We start from the raw sequence: 12662 nt of genomic DNA on the forward strand, positions 1-12662 counted from the left end.
TGTTCTTTATCACGTTTTGAGAAAAGGTCGCTGTATTTTATGCATTGTTGGATTTGGAACGTTCCAGAAGACATTTATGCCCAGAGTTTGGTGGTAGCCAGTAAGTTGTCTTAAAAATCTCCCAGCTCAAGAATACATACATGCCTATGTAATAGATATACCGTGCCACTTTAATAATTGTACAAACAAAGGTGAGGTTTTTTGCTTTGTTTTTTACTCTTTAGACAATATTATTTTCTAGACAATAACTGCATTGGTCCTCTGGGTTTGTAGAAATAGATATGGCATTCCTGTGACCAGAAATAAGAATTGTGTAATCTTCTAATTAGATACTTGTGTGAACTAGATTTTTCCTTAACTTATCAGAACTTCCACTGGCACATCCTGTGCAATATTAGGCCCCACTGCGGACAGAACTGTCCTAGACTAGATATGCCATGTCCAGCCTTTTCCTTCTTTTTGTAGTAAGTTTGAGGAGGCATGCATACACTGTTCTTAAAAGCAAGAATTAAAATCCCATCAATAAGGGTTCTCAGCATTCATGGTTTGAGAATAGTTATAAAAAAATGATGGTTATGTTGATTAGGAATATAAAATTACCCTTCTCTCATAAGAGGTTCTTCAATCAGTTAAACACTAAATTTTAATATAAATCAAGGAATTTGTCTTTTATGTATACACACAAGGAAATGAAAGCAAGTATGTTGATAGTCCACACAAAATATCACGGCATCATTATTTACCAGAAAAACATTAGAGAAACTCTTAATATTTACCAGAAAAAATAATAAACAAAATTTGTTGTAACAGTCAAACTTAGAAAAGAATACAACTCAGTCGGGCAGTGGTGGCACATGCCTTTAATCCCAGCACGGGGGAGGCAGAGGCAGGTGGATCTCTGTGAGTTAGAGGCCAGCCTGGTCTACAAGAGCTAGTTCCAGGATAGGCATGAAAGCTAAAGAGAAACCTTGTCTTGAAAAATTTTTTTAAAAAAAGAAAGAATACAACTCTCATATCTAGTACATAATAGATAAGTTTTAAAGGATATTAAGAGAAATAAATCAGACAGAAAGAAAAGCTATGATTATGTAATTATATGATTCATAACTGTGATTCACAGTTCATGAGGTACCTAAAGTAGGCAGTTCTACAGACAGAATGTGGAGTAGAGATGATTAAGGCCGAAGCAGGTAGGGAACAGAATCTGTTTGCTACTACAGAGAAATTCATGAGACAATGATGACCTTTACACAACTTTGAGAATTCTTTTAACGCTATTGAATTGAATACTTGACATAGTTAAAATGATGTATTGAATGGTACATTAAAATTGTAGCTGAAACTATTAAAAATGATAATTTTCATTCTCTCTGTGCTTTACCATAATGAAAATTTAAATTAACAAATACCTAGTAAAAATTATTGCAAGTATTCCAAAAATAATAGAGTTTAGATTTGTTATGGTTGAGAATATTGAAAACAAAACAAAAAATGTGAATTCAGTCTCTAACCAACCCGGTCAATTGTTAGTGACAAGAATTCAATAAACTTCTTGGGTATTTATTTAATAGTTTACTTACCTTATACATGAGTAGTCTTGATGACTAAAACAAAAATGCATACAAAGCGCCTCACAAAAGACCAGTATCCACATGGATGTAGGCAGTTCTCACTGTATAGACAGAGGCTATTATAGCTTCCTCACTGAAATGCATGTGTTAGTCCTATGTTAATGCGACAAAATTTCAAACTGTAATGATAGTCTGATAAAGTATATGAAAAATTAACACTATTTTATAATGGCATTTATAGATATATTAACATATGTTGGGATAAAGTGATTGATTCCTCATTATAAAAGCAAAAATTAGTATTAAAATGAGCATGGCTTAAACACACACTGACTATTATTTTTTTCTATTCATAGTGGTTATGTCTTTGACTATGATTACTACAGAGATGATTTCTACAATCGGTATGTGAATTTTTCAACCCTGTTCTTTGTAATCTATATTATATTCTATTTTATGCATTTCATTTACTGAAGCTATTAATTAAAATGCATGAAATAACATTTTGTGATGACGAATTTGAAATGTCAAGTTTCAACAACTGTGTCATAGATACATCTTCTATTTTTGTTATATTTTTGACATGCAGTAGATATTGCAATTAGAGCATTAGAGTTAGCTAGCCCTGAAATTTTGTTGGTAGTATTGAAAAACATATTAACCATCTAATTATTTTCAAGATCAACTGGTGATTTAGAATTATGAAAACTAAGAGTTATTTTGGCTTCAAAAGAAAGAGGGGAGAGAGGGGGGGGAGAGGAAGGAAAAAAGAAATGAAGAAATGAAAGGAAGGAAAGAAGGAAGAAAAGAGAGAAGGAAGGAAGGAAGGAAGGAAGGAAGGAAGGAAGGAAGGAAGGAAGGAAGGAAGGAAGGGCAACAAAATCTAAAGTTCATCTGCTCTTATGATTCTTTGAATTTATTTAAATCAGAAGTTTAACAGCGCTGTACAATTTGACTCTGCCCTGAAAGTACACAGACAAGTTGCAATAATTTATCATTTAATGTTTTAAAACAATACTTTAAAATAATTGATCAAATTTAAAACAAATTCTCTTGAGAATTTGATTCATATCTTTAACTAAGATTTATCAAAATCATTCTAGATTACAGACATGTGTTTTTTCATCAGGTGACAGGATGAGGAGCAAGCATTGCCTTGTGCTCTGCGAGCCTCTGTGCTCTTATGGAAGTTATATCAGAGTCAGTGTCTCATCCTAACTGTGCACGGGTTTTCCTCAAGATTTTTCCATATGAAGTTCTCAGTTAACATCAGTTTTTTCCCATATCTTCATTTGTTTCCTCACATCATATACATTTTCATTATAGATAGCAGAAAGAATCATTTCACTCATTTCACTGGGTCTACATATGGATGTCTTCAAGGAGCATGCTAACACGTTTTTGTTCAACTATTTCTTTGATTTGTTCATTTACATTTTGCTTCTATTTTACTTTCAATGTTGTGACTCTAAAGTTATTTGAAGCACCAATTATTTCTATTTATTATCTGCTTTTGTTAAATGCCACAAACAGCTATAGCTCCTTCTGCAGTGTAAGGCTGATCATGTTTGCCTCCCTATCTTCCCGAGCACAATAGTGATGTTAACTTGTGTTTGGCTAATAATGGATCCTTAAATTATGCAGCTCACTGATCTCATTAAAGACACAGGGTCCTTTTGTTCATTACAGATCGAGGTAAACTCATAGCTTGGTAATTCATACTGATGCCACAGCATACTACATGTGAATTCACAGGGGAGCAAAAGTAGCTCCAACTTGTATGTGAGGTTAATGTACCCCAGAGCCTGTGTGGGGAGTGAGTTCTGAGGACATACTTGGCAGAGCTGGATGAAATCTGTTATCTCTAGTTTCTCCTGTAGGCAAAAGCTGGTTCTGAAGAATATTTCCCTCAAATTGTTTTATTTTTGACATTTAGTAGCTTTTAATAATGTGCTCTGAAACCAATGCCTACATCTGGCAACATTAAAATAAGTCCATCCCCTACTGAGAATAGACAGTATGGAGATAGTCTTACATTTATTGAAAGCCTTAACTTTTAATAGTTTCGTAATTATTTCCCACTAAAACTCTTTTAGTATGGAAAACATTGTTTTAATTGTTCTGTATAAATTCTCTTCTCATATATACTATTTAATGGGGTATCAAAATGTCATTCCATTGGTCCCCTTTCTTACTGTTTCATTCTATACATAATGAATTTCTACTTAAATGAACTTTGTTTTATAAGGTAGGAAATACATTTCTGTTTTTCTAAAAAAAAAATCAAATTTGCAGTTGTCTCATTTTTTTAAAGAAAAGACAAGATTTGGGGCTTGTAGGCTCTGTAGATAAAGGAGCTGTGCAAACATGGTAGCTTTTGTTCAATAACCAGGACCTACGGAAAGGTAGAAGGAGAGAGTAGAAAGAAAGGACTGACTCCACAGTGTTGTCCTTTGACCTCAACTCATACATTGTGGCATATGCCTCCTCTATCTAATGCACACACACACACACACACACATATGCCAGAGAATAATTAATTAGCTTTGTTAAGAAGATAAAATATCCATTTTACTGTTTATAAAAAATAGTTATCCAAAACAGAAGGCAAAATAGACCTTAGTTTGTAAGGACCAAGAACTATAAACAGTAAAAGGATTATGGAGAATGAAGCTCTCTGAGGACTCTCCACTGCATACAAAAGCTAACAACAGCCAATTTTCTATGTTATTTCTTTGTCTTATATACAATCTATTTGGTTTCTAAGTAAGCAATAGATCATTATGATTATTTTACTAACAGATTATCTGAAAAGTGTGTTCTCTCATTAGTTTCTCTTTCCTTTCTTGAACACTTGGCCAAGAAAGACATAAGCATCTGCCATCAGTTGCTTAGGCCCTTATAAACCCAGAATTCCACAAGTTAATCAGGGGAGAAAGGATGGATAAGATAAATGGAGCTGAGGCATGGCAGCATTTAAACACAGATATTCTGCTCAAGCTACTCTCAGCTTGTGCTTGTGTGGAACTTTTTCCAAATATCTTGTCCAGTACTACAAATTGAGGTGCTATCTGGTCATGATCATTTTCAACACATAAAGTTATGAAATAAGTAGCAATAGTACTAGTGTGTTTTTAGTACTTAAGCAATGAAAAAGGCCAGTATAAATTAATAATTTTAACAAGAATAATAAGTGTGTGTTATATTGATATGTATGCAGCAATGTCTATATATCTGAGGAATAAGATAGTGGCACAATAGTTCTTCCATTATAGACCATTCTTACACCTTGGAGTGGCATTATAGACCATTCTTACACCTTGGAGTGGCATTCCATCTATAGCTCAACACATCTGCAGAGTGAACATTCTATTATTATTCCTAAGATTGTGTTAAGAAAAGCAAGAATGTACACTATTTACATTTAGCAGAGAAAATTGCATTTAAAAAAACTTACTAAATAAAAATTAAGAATCTGAACGAGCAAAAACATTTTGACGTAATGGAATTAATAATTGTAAGAAGCAGGCACTTGCTGTCATTAAAATCCACCATAGAACAAGGGCATTGCTGAGCTGACATTATGAGTACGAATTTCTACTCAGCCCATTCTACAGTACTTCTGTGGAACTGGGACTGGATTTCTTTCTTTCTTATTTATTTATTTATTTATTTATTTATTTATTTATTTATTAAAGATTTCTGCCTTCTCCCTGCCACCACCTCCCATTTCCCTCCCCCTCCCCCATCAAGTCCCCCTTCCTCATCATCTCTAAGAGTAATCCGGGTTCCCTGCCCTGTGGGAAGTCCAAGGACCACTCTCCTCCATCCAGGTCTAGTAAGGTGAGCATGCAAACTGCCTAGGCTCCCACAAAGCCAGTACATGCAGTAGGATCAAAAACCCATTGCCGTTGTTCTTGAGTTCTCAGTAGTCCTCATTGTCCATTATGTTCAGCAAGTCCGGTTTTATCCCATGCTTTTTCAGACCCAGGCCAGCTGGCCTTGGTGAGTTCCTGATAGAACATTCCCATTGTCTCAGTGTGTGGGTGCACCCCTCGCGGTCCTGACTTCCTTGCTCATGCTCTGTCTCCTGCTCTTGATTTGGACCTTGAGATTTCAGTCCGGTGCTCCAATGTGGGTCTTTGTCTCTGGGACTGGATTTCTGAGGAAGAGACATAGACTATTGGTATGGATGTCCTTGAGGGAGTGTAATGAAGCAAATTCTGCCATTTTTGCCAACTAGATTCTTCTGTTCCTTTTGGAATAAATCATGATTTCAGGCGTAAAGAAACCAAACAAAGTTGGGGTGATGTTGATGATGACAATGATAGGAAACCTAATAAAGTGCTCATTTTCTTGTCCCATCTTGAATTCTTCAAACTTACTGAGTAAAACAGGAAACCAGATACTCACTGTGTAGAAACATGATCTTGGGGAATCACCACTCTATATATAACTAAAGGAAGGTCACATTTCAGAAGCAGTAGCTTTTTAAGTGACACATAAATGTTCATATTCTCATCTAACAGTTTCATGTTTGGGCATCTTAATGTAATTGAGTCATTTGGACCATATATAGTTTTATCTCACAATTATCCTGAGTAGTGCATTATAAAAGCAAAGCTCAATTATTATTTTCCAGTCTTCCTTCAGTGACTTTTCTTTTCAAACACAAATTGGTTGAATTGAGTGCAGGCAATTATATAATGTGAGAGTCATATGGTACCAAGTAAGTTAAAAAGAGATTTGCTTCAAGTATGCTGAGTACTCCAGAGAATGTCTTCAATCTCCGGAAAATTGGAAGCTTAATCCAATCCTCATTTCAGTTCCACCAGAAAAACCACCAAGTACATTAAAAACTGCTGGCGACGAATGAAGTTCTATTAGAAAAAAAGAAATGTCATGGACGCAGGAGAACCTGTACACTGTTAAAATGCCACATGGGCATGGTTCAATGCTGGAACATTCTGACCTAGTGTTGCTGCACTAAAGAAAAGTTACTATGGTTTTAGTTAATGAAAGAAAGTTATGATTAAGTTGTTTCTGAGCATCAACTGTAGAATATAACATACATTCATTATACTGGAAAATATGTAACCAAGGAATAATGTCTGTCTCATTTGCAAACTTAAATTATTGAGTGATAGAATGGTATCTTAATTTACAAGCAAAGAAATAATAGTGTGTGTGGCTGGGAAGCTCCTGGTCTGCAGTGAGAAGATAGGAAATTAACATCTAGATGCTTATGTGGCAACAGGTTAATTTTGAGAAAATTGTCTCCTCTATGTTTTCTTTCATAAAAAAAAAATTTAAATTCCAACCTTACTAAGAGGTAGAATTAAACTATTTTAGTTATTTTTCTTTTTACCTCAAATAATCAGATAGGCATACTGCTTAATTATCTAATGCTACATATTAAATAAAGCTGATAACAATGTTGATTACACTAAAGTAAAAAATCTTGCAGAAATGATCACTTTAATTTGCAATCAATTGCGTTTTAAAAGCTTGGTCAAGAAATATTTGCATATGAACAAGAAGGAAAGAAAACGGAAAACTTTTGAGAAGTTTAGTAATTAAAAAAATAAAAGTAATAAAATCACCAATATCCTGATGAATTTTAAGAATAATTTGTTTTGAATTTGTATGTAGCACTTATACTTAAAGTGGGCAGTTTACCTTGTTTCGTGGACTCTAGTTTCCACAGTCAATCATGCTAAAGGTAGAATTTAGGGATGAACTAGGAATAAACAAAGAGAATCAGTCCTCTGGGTTTTTGTCATGCATATGTTTCCAACATCCTGTTAAGAAGCCAGCCTCTGAGCAGCTTTTATTCCTTACTAAAGATGCTGTTAGCTGTAACTACATAGCAACAATGAGTTTGACTCATGTAGAAAAAGGAAGTATTTCAAAAGGGAAATTTAGGATCAAATGGATATTTATTAAGAAGTTGTTGAAATTGTTTCTGAAAGAAAATTTACTAATTTGCTATAGAAAGTATGCACATATCAAATTTTCAACCTTCAATCTTTTCTGTGATTTTGAAATCTTACTCTTTATCAACAAAAATATAAGCATCAATGCAAAAAATAAAGACTATGAAAGAGTCTGGCAAACTGGTATTGATTTAGTAGAACTTCTACTAGAAAAATAAATACATCATACCAAATATATCTGAAGAAAATCATTTAGGAAGGTGAGAAGTCTTTTCAATATACCAAATAGACATATCCTTTGTGCATGTCTGTAACTGCCCTGCAGTTTTGGTTATGTGAATAAAGTTGAGATGGCTAAAGGGAAAACTCAGATGACAGAGCTTGTTTTGTTGTATAAAGTTGAGAGATACAGTGCCATGTTCATGTATTTTCCCAAAACAGAATTATTGTTAAAGCCTACTAATAATTATTCTCAAAGTAAAATCATATTTGCTTTCTATGTTTATGTTAATATGGAATTAAGTGGCTTTTATATATAACACACTTGTCTTAAGGATAAGGGATGAATTAATACCTTTCTTCTAAGAGAAAAGCTACGACCATTTCATCAAGTAAATATTAAAATTAAGTTGATTAGCTTTTAACATTTTGTGGGAAGTAATAGCATTAATCTCGATTTAAAGCAAACAAGTAAATGTTTGTTTTACACAAACATTTATTCAACACAAACATTTGTTCAAACATTATTCAAACACAACAAAATGTAATTTTAAAAGTTTATGAAATAAAAATAAAACCTCCAAAATTATTTTAAGGGGTGCAACAGTATTCTTACTGCATTTATTTCATTGACAAATAGAGGGAAGGCTTTTCAAGCATTCATTTAAAAATAACCTTGGGAAAAGGAAGATATGAGTGGCTTCTTAATAAATGTTATCCATTAAACAAGTATCAGAAGAATTATTTTTTTCTGAATAAGCACTATTAGGGAAATCTAAGGACACACAAAGGAAAAGTGTAAAGATATAGTTGTAAGAATGAGTGAAATAATACGACGACAATTAAAAAATTAATGACTTTAGGCAACCTTTGAAATTTTGCTTTTATTCCATTGTGCTTTACTATAATTTTTGTTGACAGCCTATAATTTCAAATGAGCTGTCCTTACTGCAATGCTATTTATAAGGATAAAGTAATTTAATTTATTTTAGAGTATATTTTGATTTTTTTTATAAAAATAAAAAACTAAGCTGTCTTCTCCTTCTCCCTGACACATCCTACTGCATTAAAAATTTTAGCCCAACTTCAAAGCCCAGAAACTGACCCTTTCCATTTCACATATTGCAGTTAGTGCATAAGAGTAATGCCCAGCTTCCTTCCTTACACTTCTGACAAACTCAGAGGTGCCCAAAGATTTTTTTGTTTTTTTTTTCCTTTTTTTCTTATTTTTCCATTCAAAAATTTCCACTTCCTCCCCTCCTCCCATTCCCCTCCCGCTGCACCACTCACCCTCCTCCCTCTCCCTCTAGTCTTTTTTTCCCTCTTTTTTTATCATTATCATCATCACGACTTTTCACCTCCTCCCCTCCTCCTACCTTCCTCCACCTCCCCTCATTTCCCCTCCCCACATTCCCCCTCCCCCTCCCTCTCCAGTGCAAAGAGCAGTCAGGGCTCCCCGCACTGTGGGAAGTCCAAGGTCCTCCCCACTCCATCCAGGTCCATGAAGGTGAGGATCCAAACATACCAGGCTCCTACAAAGCCAGTACGTGTAGTAGAAACAAAACCCAGTGCCACTGTCCCTGGCCTCCCTGCCAGCCTTCCATGTCAGCCAAGTTCAGAGAGTCCGGCCTGACCACATGCTCCATCAGCCCGACTCCAGCTGACCCTGGTGAGCTCCTACCAGATTGGCCCCACCGTCACAGTGGGTGGGCGCACCCCTTGCAGCCCTGCCTCCTTGCAGCCCTGACCTCCCTGCCCATGCTCTCCCTCCCTCTGCTCCCCATCCTACCCCGGCAGCTCAGTCCAGCGCTCCAATGTGGGTCTCCGTCTCCATCTCCATCCATCGCCAGACGAAGGTTCCATGGTGACATGCAAGACACCCATCAGAGTGGCTGTAGTATAGGGCCAGTTCAGGCGCCCTCTCTCCAGCTGCCCAAGAAACAAGCTGGGGACATCTCCTTGGACACCTGGGAACCCCTTTAGAGTTAAGTCTCTTGCCAACCCTCAATTGGCTCCCTTAATTAAAATATATACTTCCCTGATCCCATATCCACCCTTCCTCCATCCCAACTGTCCCATTCCCCCAAACTCTCCCCATTCTCCCCTTCTCACTTCTCTCTCCCCATCTCCCCTTACCCCCGTTCCACCCCCACCCCCAAGCTCTCAATTTTTGCCTGGAAATCTTATATACTTCCAATGTCCAGGAGGATAACTACATGTTTTTGGGGGGGTTCACCTTCCTATTTAGCTTCTCTAGGATCATGAATTATTGGTTCAATGTCCTTTATTTATGGCTAGAATCCACTAATGAGTGAGTACACACCATATTCATCTTTTTAGGTCTGGGTTATCTCCATCAGGATAATGTTCTCTATTTCCATCCATTTGTATGCAAAATTCAAGATGTCATTGTTTTTTACCGCTGAGTAGTGCTCTAATGCATATATATTCCACACTTTCTTTATCCATTCTTCCATTGAGGTGCATCTAGGTTGTTTCCAGGTTCTGGCTATTACAAATAATGCTGCTATGAACATAGTTGAACAAATGCTTTTGTAGTATGATAGGGCATCTCGTGGGTATATTCCCAAGAGTGGTATTGCTGGATCCTGGGGTAAATTGATCCAAGATTTCCTGAGAAACCGCCACACTGATTTCCAAAGTGGTTGCACAAATTTGCATTCCCACCAGCAATGGATGAGTGTTCCCCTTACATCACATCCTCTCCAGCAAAGGCTATCATTGGTGTCTTTGATACCATCTAAAATCAAAAACACCAATGATAACCTCTAGTCTTAAGAGAGGGCAGGATACCCTGTCCTGTGGGAAGTCCAAGGCCCTCTCTCCTCCATCCAGGCCCAGGAAGGTGTGCATCCAAATAGACTAGGCTCCCTAAAAGCCAGTACATGTAGTAGAAACAATCCCAGTGCCATTATCAATGGCTTCTCAGTCAGCCCCCATTGTCAGCCACATTCAGAGTCTGGTTTGATCACATGCTCGTTCAGTCCCAGTCCAGCTGGATTTGGTGAGCTCCCATTAGATCAAGCACACTGTCTCAGTTGGTAGACCAAACCCTTGCGGTCATCACTTCCTGGCTCATCTTCTCCCTCTTTCGGCTCTTCAACTGGACCTTGGGAGCTCAGTCCAGTGCTCTGATGTGAGTCTCTGTCTCTATCTCCATCCATCGCTGGACAAAGGTTCTATGGTGATATTTGAGATATTCATCTGTGTGACTATGGGACAAGGCCAGGTCAGGCACCCTCTCCTTTGCTGTTCAAGGACCTAGCAGGGGACATCACCATGAACACCTGGGATCCCCTCTAGAGCCAAGTCTCTTGCCAACCCTAAAATGGTTCCCTTAATGAAGATACAGTCTTCCCTGCTCCTATATTCGCCCTTCCTACATCTCAACCCTCCCACTCCCCCAAGCTCTCCCCAATCCTTTCCTTCTCCCTTCTCTCTCCCCCCTCCCCTTTCTCCTACCCCACCCCCACCCCCATGCTTCCAACTTGTGCCCGGTGATCTTGTCTGCTTCCAATTTCCAGGAGGATCTACACATGTTTTTCTTTGGATAAAACTTATTATTCGGCTTCTCTAGGCTTGTGAACTATAGGCTCAATGTCCTTTGTTTATGGCTAGAATCCACTAATGAGTGAGTACATACCCTATTCATCTTTTTAGGTCTGGGTTATCTCCCTCAGGATAGTGTTTTCTATTTCCTTCCATTTGCATGCAAAATTCAAGATGTCACTGTTTTTTACTGCCAAGTAGTACTCTAATGTGTATATGTTCCACACTTTCTTTATCCATTCTTCCATTGAGGTGCATCTAGGTTGTTTCCAGGTTCTGGCTATTACAAATAATGCTACTGTGACCATAGTTGAACAAATGCTTTTGTAGTATGATTGTCCATCTCTTGGGTATATTACCAAGAGTGATATTGCTGGATCCTGAGGTAGGTTGACTCCCAAGTCCAAATCGATTAAAGACCTCAATATAAATCTGACCAAACTGAACCTGATAGAAGAGAAAGTGGGAAGTAGTCTGCAATACATGGGCACAGGAGACCACTTACTATGTATAACCCCAATAGTACGACAATAAGAGCAGCAATGAATAAATGGGACCTCCTGAAACTGAGAAACTTCTGTAATGCAAAGGACACTGTCATTAAGACAAAAGGCAACTTCTCTTAGGACACTAAGAGAGACTTACATAGATCTAATTTACATGGGAAGTAGAAAGAGATAAGATCTCATGAGTAAATTGACATCATGAGGACCTTGAGGGAGCGTTGAAAGGGGGAGGTGTGAGGCAAGGAGGGGAGCAGAGAAAAATGTAGAGCTCAATAAAAATCAAATAAAATAAAAAGAGCTTCGACACTGTGAAGTCTGAGTTAATTTAACATGACATACCATCATACAAAGCTGTGCATGCTGGCTATTCCTGGTCTGTAATGAGAAAAGAAAACAAGTACTTTCACTGTTGTTCAGAGCAGTTTAATGAAGGAGAATTTGCCAGGAGGTAGGAGACAAACAACAAAACACTTAAACTCTAATGTTTTCCACAGTCACATCAGAGTGGCAGAATTAATTGGTGAAAATCCCTCGTGAATCTTTGACAAAGAGAGCCACTGGACAATGAGAGAAGGGACCCACCTGGAATGCCCAATATCAGACAAAGGTTGTGGAACACAGCCTGTAGAGTGTTACAACACATTGACAAATGTTTCAGTGACCTAGAAAGTGTCTTTTAAAGTTAAACAGCATTGCAATTAGATTAATAATGAGTGTGGAGGTTCATTTTCTCATCAATTCATCGGGGTTCTTATCTCTCTGAATCCCCAGAGTCATTGTGCTCTGCTTATCTTTACACAACGAGTAGGTTTGCTTACTTAATGAACCTCTTTAATGCACATGGAAAATGAGGGGAAACT

The 12662-nt window shown here is 37.2% G+C and overlaps 1 protein-coding gene across 8 annotated transcripts in view; it reads left to right on the forward strand.

Moving 5' to 3' along the window:
• The window catches only part of Ralyl (RALY RNA binding protein like), an 806300-nt gene that overhangs the window by 685235 nt on the left and 108403 nt on the right, over nt 1-12662 (forward strand). For all 8 annotated transcript variants that reach the window (XM_057790445.1, XM_057790446.1, XM_057790447.1 and 5 more), the window contains one exon: nt 1928-1975. In XM_057790445.1, coding sequence (XP_057646428.1) covers nt 1928-1975 — 48 coding nt within the window. The remainder of the gene's footprint in view (nt 1-1927; nt 1976-12662) is intronic.

Source organism: Chionomys nivalis, chromosome 16 (assembly GCF_950005125.1).
Source record: "Chionomys nivalis chromosome 16, mChiNiv1.1, whole genome shotgun sequence".
Lineage (NCBI taxonomy): Eukaryota > Metazoa > Chordata > Mammalia > Rodentia > Cricetidae > Chionomys > Chionomys nivalis.